Source organism: Xiphophorus couchianus, chromosome 12 (genome assembly GCF_001444195.1).
Source record: "Xiphophorus couchianus chromosome 12, X_couchianus-1.0, whole genome shotgun sequence".
Classification (NCBI taxonomy): Eukaryota; Metazoa; Chordata; class Actinopteri; order Cyprinodontiformes; family Poeciliidae; genus Xiphophorus; species Xiphophorus couchianus.
The window spans coordinates 13,413,429-13,428,958 of NC_040239.1; the positions used below are offsets into that span (position 1 = coordinate 13,413,429).

The following is a 15,530-nucleotide window of genomic DNA, read 5'->3' on the forward strand; positions in this document are numbered from 1 at the left end:
TTTGCATGTTCATTATTGATTTTCCTCTGAAATATTGACACTTTGCTCTGTTTAAGGGGAGATGCAGGTACTGACACTTGGAACAAGACTGAATTTTAAAAACAAAAGCATGTATAATGTGTAGAAAAAAAGGCTGTAGGCTCTAAAACAAAATTGATCGATTGAAACGTATAACTGTCTAAATCTGGGAGGTGCTGCATTCACTTCCAGCTGAAACACAATGCTGACAAACTGCCATCACCTGCAGCTGTGCCACCCTTGTCAGAATTCATTTATCATTAAAAAAAGACGGTAAGAAAATTACAATTCCCATCCTCTTGTTTATCAAATAAAACATGTTGGTACAAGACTATAAGCTCTCTGAGCTTTAAAGGGATGACACCAACTCCATAAATTACTGACTAAATCACATCAATTACTTTAGATGACTTCTCGAGTGTAGTTATCATTCCATTCTCTTTCACGCACATGGAAACCTTATTAAATGTGACTAATAAAGGCCTACAGGTATGATGAGAAAAAACAACAAAGTCCTTCAGGCAGAGTTACACTACATTTACCTCCTCCAATCATAAGACAGTGACAACTTTAATCCATGATCCTTTCTTTATTTACACGGTTTCCTTTGCCTTGAATTGTGCACGTTATGTGCATGTATGTACATTGCTTCTTAAATTGAAGTTAAACAAGATCTATGCTGTTGTTCATTTAATCTCTCTGTTCTGATGTTTCTATTAAAACAAGTTGAAGAGCACAGAAAAGACGTTTAAGACAGAAAAGAAAAGTCGACTGGGTTCAGAGTTCACAGATTGAGGTCTAATATCTGTCGTTGCTGCAGGTCGTCAGGCGCAGAGGGAGAGCTTGATGCTTGTAGCGTCAGTAGTCGTTCTGTCCTCTGCTGGCCACATGAAGGAGACGAAGCAGCAGGTCTGTAGGGGAGCTCCTTGCAGAGCTTTGGGCCGGATCTGCGGCGTCTGTCTCTCCGAGGCAGTCAGAGTCCACCATGCAGCCCTCTGAGCAAGAAACATGGATCAGTTCACATCATCACGTGACCATTAAACCCAGAGTTAAAGACGAGACGGTACCAGAGTTACAGCAGAGTCCCGAGGAGGCGCAGTGCCCCCCCTCAGGTCCACAGGGTCTCCCTCCAGGCTGGCAGGGGGTCAGCAGGTAGTTCTCCTCCTCACAGTGAGCTGCAGCTGCCGAGCCCAGTAGGCAGCCCAGGCCCTCTCCACAGCAGATGCTGGGGCCAAAGCAGCGGCCCCTATCTCCAGGGCCGCAAGGCATGCACTGGAACAGGCAGAGCAAGTGAATGCAAAGAATAAAAAATACTTAGTCAAACCACGAGAACATTCAGGATAACTTTGCTCTCATATTTACTCAAAATTAATGAACTTAAAAAACTAAAAATGCAAATCATCAAATATATAAAATAGAATTGATTGAGCAGAATTGAGCTGTTACTTATGTCTGCAGGAGGTTAACTCCACATTATTAATAAAATAAATTAAACAATGTATTTTGTACACAAGTTGAAACTGGGTTTACCAGAAAAAAATACTTAAACTATAAATATTATATATATAATTTTATTACAATGTCATATTTACTAAACTTAGCTTTCTAATTCATCCACATTTATAAACAAAAGTCAATCATTTCACATTAAAGTGAAACTTCTCTTATTTTCTCACAACTTTGTTCTTAAAATTCATATTTTACCTAGACTACTATACATTATTCCAGTTCCTTTCACATATAAAATATTTATACATTTATTGATTCTTTTTGTCTTAAGCTTCAATTCACTACTTTTTAAAGAAAATGTCATGTTTTATTTACCTCTGTTTCTTAATGAAAAGTACTTTCTTTATGAATGGTGCTATGTAACCTTTTTAGATGTATTGATATTTTCCCACTAATACAAATAAAGTTAGAAAAATTAAACAAAACTCAAACAATCTCTAATGTTTAATTAAAACGTTTTAGTATCTTCTAAGGCCTTGAAATTATTTTTAGAAAAAGTAAAAAAATGAAGCATTATTTGTATTCTATCACAGTTCTGACAAAATTGCCACGTTTTTAAAGCAGTAAAAAATCAAAAACTTATCTAAATTTCAAATATTCTCAAAATTTCATTCTTGAAAGGAAACATTTGGCAAGAATACTGAAGCAAAAAATAAATAAATAAAATAAAACAAACAAAGAAAACCCCCCGGAAAGTTTCACATTTATAAGGTCTTATAAACTATTTCTTCTTTTTTATGAGTTGCATTTGATTTAAATATATATATATATATATTTAAATTTAACTGGATAAAAAAAACTTCTTAGTGATTCATAGACAGCAGTCTGAAATCTTCAGAAAATTTATATTACGCGTTCAAAAAAAATAACATTATTTATATTTTTGTTTTATTTAAAGTCCAGATCTGATTACATTTTCCAGTTTTAAGAATAAATGAGCACATTCATCTAAATTAAAAAATAAAGGAAAATATATTAAAATAGATCTCCACCTGCCAGATATTCTCAGAATTGCATTTACAATCATATGTTCATGAATTAGCCTCTGTATTAGAGATAACATCTAAAAATGAAAACAAAGTCTGAACGATAATACACTAAACGCATCTTAAAATGTAGTTTTATACTTTAACATAGAAATTTGATTAAATAATAGAATATTACAATTTGTTATTAATTTTTTACATCTTTATAACAGTCCACCTTTTGCTAATTCAAACCTACAAATGAAACACATTATAAATCTGCTTACTGACGATAAAATGGCAGCGGCACACTTATTTTACGCATTATTGACGTTAAGATTATTTCTTTAAAAACCAAAAATAAAAAAAACATCTTCAAAGAAAAATAAAGATGTTACACCCTCAGGCGCTCACCTGTCTGACGCCCCCCTCCGGCAGCGCCCGCTTCCCTCCCCGGGGGCAGTTCTGGATGTAGCAGGCGGAGGAGAGGGCGAGGAGTCCCAGGACGCACAGCAGGGAGTGATGCATGGCTGCTGCTTCTGATTTCCTGCGCTTGTGTGGATGTCTGACTGACAGCCCACCGATCATTCCTCACTTATAAGCACATGGACACGTTGTTTGACAAAGAGACCTACACCTGACGTCACTGGCCGTCCACCCCCAGGCAACCGTGCACGAGCCGTTTGCGCGAGGGGTCGCAACAGATGTGAGTCTGCATCGGATGCGAGCATCAGCCAAATCTACACAAGAAAACAGCATCTGTATTCAGCCCTGCGCCGCACTTTACTTCTAATAAGCTTTTCAGAATAATTTCCGCACTGGATGACACAATAAATCTGCGGCGAGAAAACAAGTAATTGAAGCTTAAGAACAACTAATCTGATTTATATTAATAAGCGGCGAGATGGAGAACAATTTATGAAAATCATGCACAGTTCAGTTGTTCAGCGCAGCCATTTTTCGCGTTTGTTACATTCAGACAAGGGAGATCATGAGAACTTCAGGGTCACACGAATTATGATGCTGACTAAACTGTTGATGAGCATAAAAACATTAGCATTTCTAACAAACATACTTCTGCTGATTGTTCTTTTCCTCTGCATGCTTTGAGTTGTTTCTCTCTTATTAGTTGTGATGCTGATGAACTAAACAAGAGGGAAAACTGAGCACCAGCGGGTTAATGAGCGTAATGGTCCTTTAATGGATCCCACTGTATTCAGATGGAACTTTACTCTTAAATAGCATTCATCATAAATTTTTTTTTACATTTTCTCTTCAAGCCTCATCAGACAACTATGGCATTATGTTTTTAGCACCAAACCCGAAAAACATGCAAACACAACAAAATGGCAGCCAGAGAAACAATGTGGGGACTGTAAAATCAGTTTGAACTCATAAATCAGAAGCTGTTCTTTGGCAGCTTGGAAACTTAATGAACGAGTGCCCTACCATTACATTTAGGCCCTATCTATACTACTCCTATATTTGATCTTTTGTTGAAAAACTCCCCATAAAAACAACCCAAAAACAAACAGAAAATGAAATAAAAATCCTCCAAAAATAACAGATTACACTTCTTTTTAAATATTTGTTTACATTTGAAGTTTAATGGGAATCTAATCAGGACAAAGTTAGACAGAAGGGGGGGGGGGGAAGCTCCAGGGTGATGGGAGTTAAGGGGTTAATGTTTTAGCTTCTGGCACAGAAAGCAATAATCAGTTTTAATCATCTCACTTGTTACTATTATGTGAAAAGCGATGTGTCAGCATGTTACTCTGACAGACATCATCACCAGAATAGCTTACTTTACATTAGAATACACTAAATATGTCTATAATGTAATAAAATATGTGTAATATAGCAAGTTTCACTTTTCTCTATATCAATCAAACGGTTTCAGTCATGAGAGTTCAGCTACACTTCAGTACATCACATTATTCTGAGGACATTTTCTACAACGACACCCAAACTCTGCAGCTTCCCACTAAATTTACTGTTTAGCTTTAAGAACGACCTCAAGATGATGTTGCACGAGTGAGAATATAAGCGGGAGTAGTTACTCATTGAACAGGTTATTGATTTCACATAATCTGTGGATATCAGCGGACACTTTGTTCTAACATCGGACACTAAAAAGAAAAGAAAAAAAGGTTAAAAGAATTATTTCCTTAAACTTTATGCTGATTAAATTCAGCTGTAGCTCAGTAAGTTGTCTGCCTGTTCACCCCTGCTAAAGCTATCAGCAACTCTATCTCACCAACATTTTTAGTAAAAGTGTTCCCTTTGCACTTTTTACCGTTAATAAGTGGCTACATTTGACATTCCTGTAAAAAACCCCCCCAGGTTTAAGCAAGAAAACTTCCACTTGTGCACAAAGCCATCCCAGAGATCCAAATTGTTAATGTTATTATCCACATTATAACTAATCATCAAAATATAGACACACATGAAGCTTTTTTGTTGTCAAGTGTGATTTTCAGATTACCATCTGCTTTGGAAAAGAATGAAAAATATTGATTATGATATATTTATGTTGCATTTTACACTTTATGACTGTAAACTACATGGTTTATTTAAATCTTGTATTAGCTCATAACAGAAACATAACAGTTTAACTGATTAATAAAAATTGAGCTAAATATAAAGTCACCTTGACCGAATAAAAGCGACCCAGTGGGTCTAATTTAGCCTTTTTATTTTTAGGGACTTTATGTACCTCCAGCTGAAACGGCGAGGCTGATGTCTTCATTGCACATGCAGAACCACTGATTCCAGTTAGACAGAGCGGATACAGGATCACGACCTTGGTTAGGCTTAATGTTGTCAGGGAAACCAACACAGAAATGATGCTGTTTATGACTATGAAGACCAATAAATGTAGAACCTGTGACTTCACTTCAACTCTTTTGTGCACCACAGCTTAGCGAGTTAGCAAAAAACGTAATATTTTTGAAAGATGTACAGACATTTTCTGTGTAACAACATAGAAAACACAAAAAATATAGCAAAAAGCAAATTTAAATGTTATAATTGTGTAATGGAGGTGTGGCCAATATTTCAGAGCCAATATAAAATACACTTTTCACCAGACTAACATTTTATAGTACTTTTAACATCTATTTATTTGCAGTATTTTAGAGTATGCGTATGTATAAACGTTGGGTTTTATTGTCTGTACAGACTTTTTGTCACACTAGTAGCCTTCTTTCACATTAATCACACGTTAAATGAGCAGAGAGAAGCATAGATCCCAGGGTCAGGATGGCTATTTGGAGGACTCATAACACACATATAAAAGATTCTTACTTTACCGTTACACAACTCTAATTTTAAAAAGCTGTGGCCGTCAGAGCTTTACATTCACTAATGAGAATAAAAGATGATTTACTTTCGAGCTTTTACTGTTGATTTGGAAAAAAAAAATTCTAGGTCACAGGGATTGTATAACCTTCTTCATTTTTTAAAAACAATACCTTTTTTAAAGTATCCAGACAGGATTAAATAAACTGAGAGCTCTAACAGTAAGAACATTTATGTTTAGTCAATTATTTCTTTCTAATAATAGAAATAAATCATATATTACTAGAAAGCCTTTATTCCCCTCTAAATTATTCAAAATCAGAAGAAAAATGCATTTTTTGTTAACAATTGCTTTGACCATGAATAACTTGGAAGTCTTCTCTATCGATGCCAAACAGCTTATTCTCCTATTGACTCTACTTTAATGTCGTTTACTGGATTATTGGTCTTTGAAGAACCAAGTTATTTTAGCAATTTAACAGTTGCCTAGCACCTCCTCCTTATGCTGGGTACCAGGATGGCCACACACTGCTGTGGGATGGCATCCCATGTTTTAAGCAACTTTAGTGGTGGCCACTCTGATGCTCTGAAGTGTTCAACAGGTTTGAAATCAGGGCTGTTGTTCGGCTATTCGGTTTGCTTCACAGTGTCTCGCATTTCCACAAACTCCACTTCAAGAGACTACAAAGAAGCCCTGCATGAGTTTCTGTGTCTTTAACATAAAATAATTCTCTGCTTTCACTTTTAGGAAACAGACTGAGACAGGGGCCAGACACGAGTACAAGGTGAGTAAAACATCACAAGTCCAGATGATTAGCTGATCGTGACCCCTTTAAGTTAATTCATAATGACCACCCAGCCTTGGATCGACTCGATTCCCTCTCAAATCTTTCTCGTTATCAAGCTCACAAGCGTTGCTGCCCCTCATTCTTTGCTCATCCTCTGCACTGCCATGTCTCCTCCCTCTGAACACAGATGACGGCACCAAGGCTGCAACTTCACTTCTATTAAAGAGTCCAAGAAAAAGGCAGAGTGGGTGGAAGAGGACAGGAATTTCTGTATATGTGTATTTGTCTGTGCTCTCAATAAAAAGGTCTGCATGCTCAGAGATGTTCTTTCCTTCAGTGGAGGATAATAGGATGATGTCAGCAGATTAAGCAACTTCATGGATCTAAACAACAAACTTGACTGAACTTTAAAGCACGAAATGAGCAACAATGCTACTGAAAGAACCCTGGACATTAAATCACAACAAATATATTTATTCATTTATTAAATTAGAAAAAAATTAACTGACGCCAATAAATCTTTTGCTGTCAGTAATGTACACGTAAAATGTTATTGTGTGGAGTACGACTCAGGCAGGTTGGACAGAAAATACAGCCGGATTTATTGGTCGAGTTTGGTGATTTTGAGTCTTTCTGCACACAGGCACGACACAGCAAGTGGCCGCATCCCAGCCGGTAGATCGATGATGATGATGATGTTGAGTAAACTGAGACTGAACGGGAACAGTCAGAGCACACCTTCCCATCTGGATAGAAAATACAGCAAAGACGGAAAAAAAGGTTGACTGATGCATAAACAAGTCTTTTAACATTTTAAACCTTAAATTTCTCAAACATTCCAGTCTGTATTCATTATTTTGACCCTTTGTGGATTGGAAAAAAATCAACAATAACTTCAAACCTCTGCACCATATCCTTGTTAATAAAAATCTTTAAGGTATATTTTGTACAATCTTTCCACTCTGAAATAGAATGACTTGGCTGTATGACTATAAGCTTTAATTATACTGAGATTTTAAAAAAACAACAACAACAAAAAAACAATTTTAATAATTTCAAACCAGATAACAATTTGGAAGTTTACATTTTTTAAAGATTTTGCAGAAAAAAATAACTTAAAAAAGGCAATAAAAAAGGAGGTTTCATCACACTACAAGTCTAAGCAGTTTTATGACTATGAAAATTTGCGTAAATGTTGCCTAAAGTGCAGGACTTGTCATTACCTAAACTTGACTGAGCTGGTCAACTGCAACATTTTTACTAGCACACAGACTTTGACAGATCACTTTGTGACAAGCACAAAGAGAACAAACCTCACAGTATTTGCATTTTTAAACTCAACCAAAATTACAAAAGAAGTGTGTCAGTCGCATTTTCCTCATACTTAGTAAGTCACATGATATTCAGCACACATTCAGCTGCGGACGGTATTTACAGGTGAATGTGGCCGCATCCCAGCCAGTGGACATTTTTTTACATGTCTGTAAATGAACTTCTCACCATAAAGATTGAAGATCAACAACACCATTCAGTCCTATGCAGACAGGTTTTAAGGTTCTTGGAAACTACAAGGATGTGGTGCAATACCTGCAGAGAGCCAGAGAGAACAGATTGTACCTGTGGATGAGCTCGCAAAGCCTGAACTTTGGCACACAGTCGACTGAGATGTACTTTCTGCTTGGTGGAGCAAGTTTGAAGTAAAGGAGGGACGTCCCTGCAAGGCAGAGAGCAGGGCCTCGTCCAGGCTGGCTGAGAGCAGCTGCTCGTGGGAACTGGAGCTAAGCTCTGAAAACGAGCAGAGAGTGAGAAACAAAAAATAAATAATTAAATAAAACACAAAAACTGTGAAGATTCGTTTGGGAAATCAGTGTTCATAATTACAAAACCTGGTGAGCACAGAATGAAAACCATATTTATGACGCATCCTTGTACTGATTTACAACTCCAATTAGAAGTATGGTGTAATAAGGCAATTAAATACAACAAATTATTGAAAATTAGAAAACAATACCTAATTTAATGTTATGACCTAATAAAATTACTTAAGGATGTCTGTAATAACAAAACTCATTTCAATTAGGCAAGTCAAACATATATATTTAAAAAAACAACCCAGATTTCTGTGCAGTTTTCCTTACTGGAGCTAAAGAGAAACCTTAGGATGATATGCTACTTAAGGAAGCTAAAAACCAGAAAAGATACTGCTTTGCAGTCATAAACCACAGCTGCAGGTGAGACCATGGGACAAAACAGGAGCTGATTTTATGTGGTAGGGAGCCTGTGATTGGCAGAAACTACCATTGAGTCAAATCTACCAAAACTTGCAGCATTCCAGATAAACCTTAAACACAAAATGTTTGCCAGATGTCAGAAAGCCTTGCGATAATGTCGGTGAATGTTGCAATAACAATGTAAATTGCACTAAATAAACAGTTAACAGTGTTAAAGTCGTTCTGCAATGGACTCACTGAAAACATACATAACATGTAGTTTCTTAAAGACTTCTCTATCTTGTTTCTACTTCAGTTTTAAACATTTTTATGCTGCATTAAACAAGAGTCGTCAAGATCTTAGCTATATTAACGTTGCATACAGTGTGCCCCCCCAAAATTCAAATATAGTTCACACTATTCAGAGTGCTGTACACCACAGTTTACAATTTTTTACAATATTTGAATATGATAGTAGAGGTGTAACATCGGGACATACTCTAACAGAAGCTTAAAATGTATGAAAAGTTTGATAATATGAAAATTCAGCCAATTTGTCACAGCTGTAATAGCTGTAGGCATTGACATCTAGTAAGGATGTTACATTGAACACATTCTACTGGTGAGATTTGCTAATTGTTGTGGTTCTAACACTTGCAACATAAACTGATAAAAGTATATTCTTCTCTCTGTGGATTTAAGCAATAAATGAAAATGCCCACAAAAATCCTGAAGATTGCAAGCATGACTGATTTAAGTATAAATACAGTATATAATCAGTGCATATAGATGTAAACAGAGTGTCAGAAGTATAAATAACCAAGTTAATTTCTACAGCTATATTAAATATTGAGTGTGACAAAGTTTAACTTTCTATTCTATATGATTTCTTTTCTTTTCAAAAAATGATCTTGGAACATCAAACGTTTTAAGACAAATCAAGGAGTGTGATGCTGCCTGTATTTAGGAAAAGATGCAGCTTCAAGAAAATGACCTTTCATACTCATTACTCACCTAAACCTGAATTATTTCTTATTTTTTTGCTTTCAGAAGGCAGTTGCTTTCCAGGTGTTGAAGCTTCTACTGAAATCTCACGTTTTTTTCTTCTGTTCATCTCTGATTTACTATCTGTAGAAAGTGGCTTGATATTAGATATATCAATCCTGTTATTTGATGATGGTCCCGATTCATTATCCACTGCCGTGTGAGCAGAGGTTTGGCTTGTATCTGTGTTTTTATCTGTGGAATGGGTAGAGTTACTGTTTATTGAGGTCTTAGTAAAACTTGGAGAAGTCTGAGAACGACCCTGAACACAGGAGGTTACGAGTCTTGATGCTTGTGGATTCTGTCCCTGGTCTTGTCCTCCCAGCGTCCCGTCCCTCCTCACCATCCCTTTCTGCAACAGGAAGTGGTCAATGCGGCTTTTGAGCTGGGGGTTGGGGAGGGGTTGGCAGGTGGAGGTGAAGGGGACGCCGGTGAAGGGGTCGTTTGGCGGTCGACCCCAAGTGGCTTCCCTCTTCTGGTACTCCTCCAGAGTGGAGGCGTCCACTGACATTCCACTGGGAAGCAGCATAGGGAGCGCCATTACTTCCTGCGTTAGAGGATCCAGGAATTCTTCTGGGATGGAAAAACTGGCCGAGCCAAAAAGAAAGCCAGCATAAATCAAACACTGTTTTGCAATCAAATGATTTCGTTCAGACTCTTGAGTCATCATGAAATCAGATGTTCTCATAAATTAAAATAAACATTACTCGAAATGTTCTGTACCTTAGGCTGTTCTGGAGGGTGTGTGTTGTTTGGCCGACAGGAGGAGAAAAAAAAACAGGGCGCTCCACCCGCCTTTCATTTGACTCCTGGATTCTTTGAATCCTCTCCACTTCCTCAGCCGGGCAGCAGCGAGCAGGTTGGCCCCACACAGCCAAAGCCTTCAGACCCAGAGAAGACGCAGCGCCGCCGCATGGCACAGTGACACGAAGCTGCGTCACGGCGCTCAGCGAGTGCAGCCCCCGGCTCCACAGCTTCACCTGCTGACTGCTTGCCGGCGGTGGAGGAGGAGCAGAGAGGAACGGAGCTCGGGGACGAAAGTTTGAATGACTGAATGAAACTTGGGTTTCTTCTGTGAGTTCACAACGAGCGACCTGCTTGAACTCTGATTCAGAGCTCGACTGAGATTGGAAGTCTGTTTGTGGAGGCCCATCTTGAGCTTTTTCCTCCCACTGTTGGGCCTGAATACTCCACTGATTGCCATTACTCTGCTGAGACCGACTAGAAACAGGTTGATGCTTCTGCCTGATCTTTATGGTCTGGTCTTTTGCCTGGTTTTTACTCTGCTCCTGTCGATGAATCTGCCCAGGACATGACAGAGCACTGATATCTGAACTTGTGCTGATCTCCAGTCTTTTGCAGGCTTGGCCCCGGTCCATTCCCCAGGGCCACAGCTCCACATCCACCCGGCTGAGCTCCACCGGGAAGCCAAACTTCAATGTCACCTTAAAGGGATAAATGGAAAAATAGATGCAGAGATCAGCATTATATCAGCACATAAGCAAATAATCAGAAATTGATAGAAAAAAAATCATCGGAAGTTGTCAAATCTGATAGCAATACACACTTTTAAGTAGAACTGAAACAATTAATTGGATTAATCAAATTAATCAGACTAATCATGATGTGATGTGCATTCCTGCACATGAACAGGTCATGTGTGATTCCTGGTGACACCAGTGAGTCTATATAGTCACATGACAACAGTAACTCAGTCCCTTAATATTTTCGCAAAACACAATCTTTCAAACAGGATTCATACAACCGTTGCTACAGTCGTCACTTTTGCTCCGTTTTATCCTTACTGACTGCCAGAGTCCTAAGGAATCACATACACAAAAGAAGAAAATACATCATAAAGGCATGTCCACCTTACTGAGACAAAGATGAATACTGCAATAGGATCCCTTACAACAGGTGACACACAGCCAGGTTTAGCCTGTAGAACCCAATAAAGGTATTTGGGGATGACCAGGAGGCGGCTGCACAAACAGCCTCGAGACTGACCCCATCCATGACACTCTAACACAGCTGGTGGAATGGTACTGTACCGTCACAGGTGGCCGGAGGCCCTGTAAAGTGTACACCGGATCCCCCACATCCCTGATGCTCAACATGAGGAAAGGGATAGACTTTACAAACACATTCAGATCTCTCAGGTTTAAAATTGGGAATAGTCCCCCTGTTTTTTCTGGGTCTAAAAAATACTTTTAGAGTAAAAGCCTGCAGGGATCCAGACGGCACCCTTCAACCTCCTCTTGCACTGACAGCCGCAGTAGCACCCTTGGCGTCTATTTCATGGCTCAGTGCCTGAGCTTTTACCTGGTCACAAATGACCATCATTCAGACCGGACCAGGAGGGCAGCGGCGGAACTGTAGCATGTAACCCCAAGGCAGCGCTGACACAACCCACACATCAGAAATTTTTGTTTTTGGTGCCTAATGTCTGAACTGAACTTGGAAAGAAATCTTTTCAGTTTTCTGCTCCATCTTCTTGGAACCAGTTGCCAAAATATATGAATGTAAAGAAGGTGTTCTCATTAAATGCTTTTAAGGCTGTTCTTACTGATTTTGAGAAGGAATCATCTGTCTGTAAATGTTTTAATTAATTAATTTATGACGGAGTTAACTTTTTTGGTTTTCGCTGTTAATGTTCTGTAACCTCTTGACCAGGATTCTCTTTCAAAAGGGTTACTTAATGTCAGCGGGATTTTCCTGATGAATTAAAGGTTAAATAAAATAAAAGCACAAACGATTTAGAGGCCATAGAATGAAATAGAAAATGTTTGAAGTGTTGGATGACTAAATGAAACAAAGAAAAGGTTAGAAAAAGGTGACTTATTCCACAATGACACACAATCTTACATGCAAGGGTGGACGTAAGAAGTATTCCAACTTGAAGCCTTGTTTCCGTAGTGAAGGGTCTGCTGACACAATGTTTGTAACATCATAGCCATCTGCACAGAGCTAAAGATATAACATAAAAGATATGCACATCAATAAAAGCCTTAAACAGCATGTCTATGCATCTTTTTATCCTTGCAAATGGCAATGGCACCCATGGACAACTGTTTCTGTGACATAAACAGAGGAGGAGGCAGCAGAAAAAGAGAGAAATATGTAATTTTGTTGGCAGAATAAAAGGTATATATTATACGTCCTGAGTGCTGAGAAAAGGCAGCCATGATAGATTACAGAAATGGAATACAAAGGACAAGGACAGTTGAGATTTATTCTCCCACACATCACGTTGTACCCTGCTCTTTTATTTTCACACAGCCTTCCTCCACATCCCTCCAGAAAAAAAAACAAACATCTCGTCTGAGTTTCTTTGTGAACTTGAAAGAGTAACGGCTATTAAAAAAAAATCTAGTATCGGTCTCAATTGTGAGAGGGATATAACCGCTGTCGATTCCTGTCACTTCATTATAGTAAAATTATTATCAATGTTGCGAAACCAGATGGCATGTAAGAAAACAGCTTGAAGGTTGTACAATACTGTTTTAATAGGCTTCAAACATGTCACACCTTGTTGCAATGAGCCGTTGTTGAAAAGTGTGGCAGACAGAGGTTCACCACCATATTCTGCAACCTGCCAAGACACAAAGTGAGTAAAGAGCAAAACAATGCAATTCTGTAACGCACAGGTAACTTGAGGCCAAGGGAAAGTGATGCACTCAGGGATTCAAATACTAATTTGTGTTTTCAATCTCTTATTCATATGTCCTTTCATAACTTGAAAAACTGAACAAACTGATCAATTTACATCCACTATCTATGTCTCATCACCAAATTAAAAGGCAGTTCTCAGAGAGCAAGACTGCATCAATGATTCAAATACAGCAACAGAAAAGAAAAATTGTGACTTACTCTCCTGTTTTCACCGTAAGGTTTGCAGCTGTAGCAAAGGTTAGTCTTAGGTTAGTCTTTGCAGCCAACATTATTCCATAAGCAAAAAATGCTCAATTTAATACCACCAGAAATTGAAGTATCTATGTATTAACCAGAAATTAAGGTAAATGATATTTATTTATTTATCTGGGAGGATGTGCATCCTCATCATGCGAGAACTCTGTGGCTTTCTGAAGCTTTTTAAAAAGGTTTTTCATAGATAAATATGAACAAAGAGGGATCAAAACAATTTCTCTGTGTAAGAGTATAATAGCTTGCCTCTTGTGGTTTAATGGTGGCACTTACTCCTTTAGCTTCCGTGACATGACTGCTGAGAAGTTTTCAGACGCTGGAATATTTGTAAAACATCAAATTTCTAGTGCATTTCTTATAACAGCTCTGATTCAGACTGCTGACCAAGACGACACAGAAACGCATGAGAGTACAGTTCCTCATTCTTATTTTTACCTTAGTTTACACGCTTTCATTTACATTTAACTTGTTTTCTTGTACACCTAAATTTCAACACCGTGTGACACTAAAGGATGTTTTATATTATTTTTAGTGATTACAGTAGAAAAATGCTACACAAACTACGACAGTGTTCATGGATCGTACCGGAGACGGTAAGTAAGTAGCATGCCACTGAAACATTTCACAGTATCTAATAAGTAAACTAACGCCTAACTCCTTAATATATATATTTTCGTAACTGTATTTATTTGACATCGATCCATTACAGCCATACTTCATACAGCAGCTAGCAGCTAGCAGCAGCAGCTAACAAATGTATCTGGAAATGCAAATGCTGGATCGGACTGACAATATCAATAACCAAATTAATATGTAGGGAAATAAAAATAGTAAAACCCATTCTGCTTGGTGGCGCGAACACTTGCCTGCTCGGTTCTGTAGTATTCCTCCTCTGGATATTTTTTGGAAGCAGCTAGCAGCAATCAAGTGCTACAAACACAACAACCGGTATGTCTAAGGAAGCCGAGGAGGGTCATATTTGTGATTCTTTTTCTTTTATTTATTTATTTTTATTAGCCCTGACTCCTTTTCAATTTTTTCTGGTTGACTTCAGTTCTGGGTCTTGTTTGTTCTTGTTCAAACTCTGTTTCAAAGCCCAATGAAGAAATCGTCTCTGTACAGTTTAGTGTACATGTCCTTCCAGTTAACACAAATGTTTTATGGCTGTTAGTTCTAAAACTGCTGTTGTTTTCAGATAGCTAATTGTCATTTCTAAAAACACTGACCAATAATAAACCAGCCAGTATTTTCTAATACTGGCTGATTTGAGGATCGACTTACTGCAAAGATTTTCAGTCAGCTTTATTCAGCAAGTTTGTGCACACAACCAAGGAATTTGACTTGTTTGACCTTGATATAATTTTAAAAAATATAAATATATGAAAAGGACAAAATAAAAAACAATTGTATTTCTTTCTTGTTATTATGTATACATACAGTGTTTTTTTCACATAGGCAGACAAGGTTGAATTAGTGCAAATATGCAAGGTATCGACTCTGTCGACTGTTAAGTGTTGATCAGGCAGACAGTCTGGGGAAAGAAACTATCTTGGCGGCTGCTTTTTGCAAATAGCTCTCTGTTCCGTGACCTGAATATAAAAATCCACACAACTAGTGTCTGGGATGTGTGGGGTCTGTGGAGATGAGAGGAGATACACTCAGTTAAATAACTACCGCATACATGGAAATTTATTCTGGTCTTTGTTTGGACCTATGGTGATAATACTACTCCATATTTATTTATATCTTCTTGTCAAGACTGATTTAATAGA

The 15,530-nt window shown here is 38.0% G+C and overlaps 2 protein-coding genes across 3 annotated transcripts; both read right to left on the bottom strand.

Moving 5' to 3' along the window:
* Positions 1–587: 587 nt before the first annotated feature.
* Positions 588–3,080, bottom strand: avp (arginine vasopressin). Its single transcript, XM_028032695.1, has 3 exons — positions 2,907–3,080; positions 1,086–1,290; positions 588–1,013 (listed from the first exon to the last, which is right to left on the bottom strand). The coding sequence occupies exons 1-3, from the start codon at positions 3,078–3,080 to the stop codon at positions 877–879; spliced, it is 516 nt and encodes a 171-aa protein (XP_027888496.1). The 3' UTR covers positions 588–876.
* Positions 3,081–7,038: 3,958 nt separating this feature from the next.
* On the bottom strand, positions 7,039–14,739 carry ubox5 (U-box domain containing 5). Of its 2 annotated transcripts, none has more exons than XM_028033524.1 (7): positions 14,625–14,739; positions 13,363–13,426; positions 12,700–12,801; positions 10,558–11,279; positions 9,805–10,421; positions 8,198–8,365; positions 7,039–7,326 (listed from the first exon to the last, which is right to left on the bottom strand). In XM_028033524.1, exons 2-7 carry the CDS (start codon positions 13,414–13,416, stop codon positions 7,109–7,111), a joined length of 1,881 nt encoding a protein of 626 aa, XP_027889325.1. In that variant the 5' UTR covers positions 13,417–13,426; positions 14,625–14,739; the 3' UTR covers positions 7,039–7,108. The 2 variants fall into 2 exon arrangements, with proteins under 2 accessions (XP_027889325.1, XP_027889324.1); XM_028033523.1 differs by lacking the exon at positions 14,625–14,739 and adding an exon at positions 13,705–14,339.
* Positions 14,740–15,530: the final 791 nt, after the last annotated feature.

Excerpts from the sequence above, each read along its gene's own strand:
- avp (XM_028032695.1), bottom strand. The coding sequence starts at position 3,080 with ATGATCGGTGGGCTGTCAGTCAGACATCCACACAAGCGCAGGAAATCA. Across the intron at positions 1,291-2,906 it reads CGGAGGGGGGCGTCAGACAG|TGCATGCCTTGCGGCCCTGG; the intron begins GTGAGCGCCTGA and ends TGCCTGTTCCAG. Across the intron at positions 1,014-1,085 it reads GGGACTCTGCTGTAACTCTG|AGGGCTGCATGGTGGACTCT; the intron begins GTACCGTCTCGT and ends TTTCTTGCTCAG.
- ubox5 (XM_028033523.1), bottom strand. The coding sequence starts at position 13,775 with ATGTTGGCTGCAAAGACTAACCTAAGACTAACCTTTGCTACAGCTGCA. Across the intron at positions 10,422-10,557 it reads ACCCTCCAGAACAGCCTAAG|TTTTTCCATCCCAGAAGAAT; the intron begins GTACAGAACATT and ends TGGCTCGGCCAG. Across the intron at positions 8,366-9,804 it reads AAGAAATAATTCAGGTTTAG|AGCTTAGCTCCAGTTCCCAC; the intron begins GTGAGTAATGAG and ends GCTCGTTTTCAG.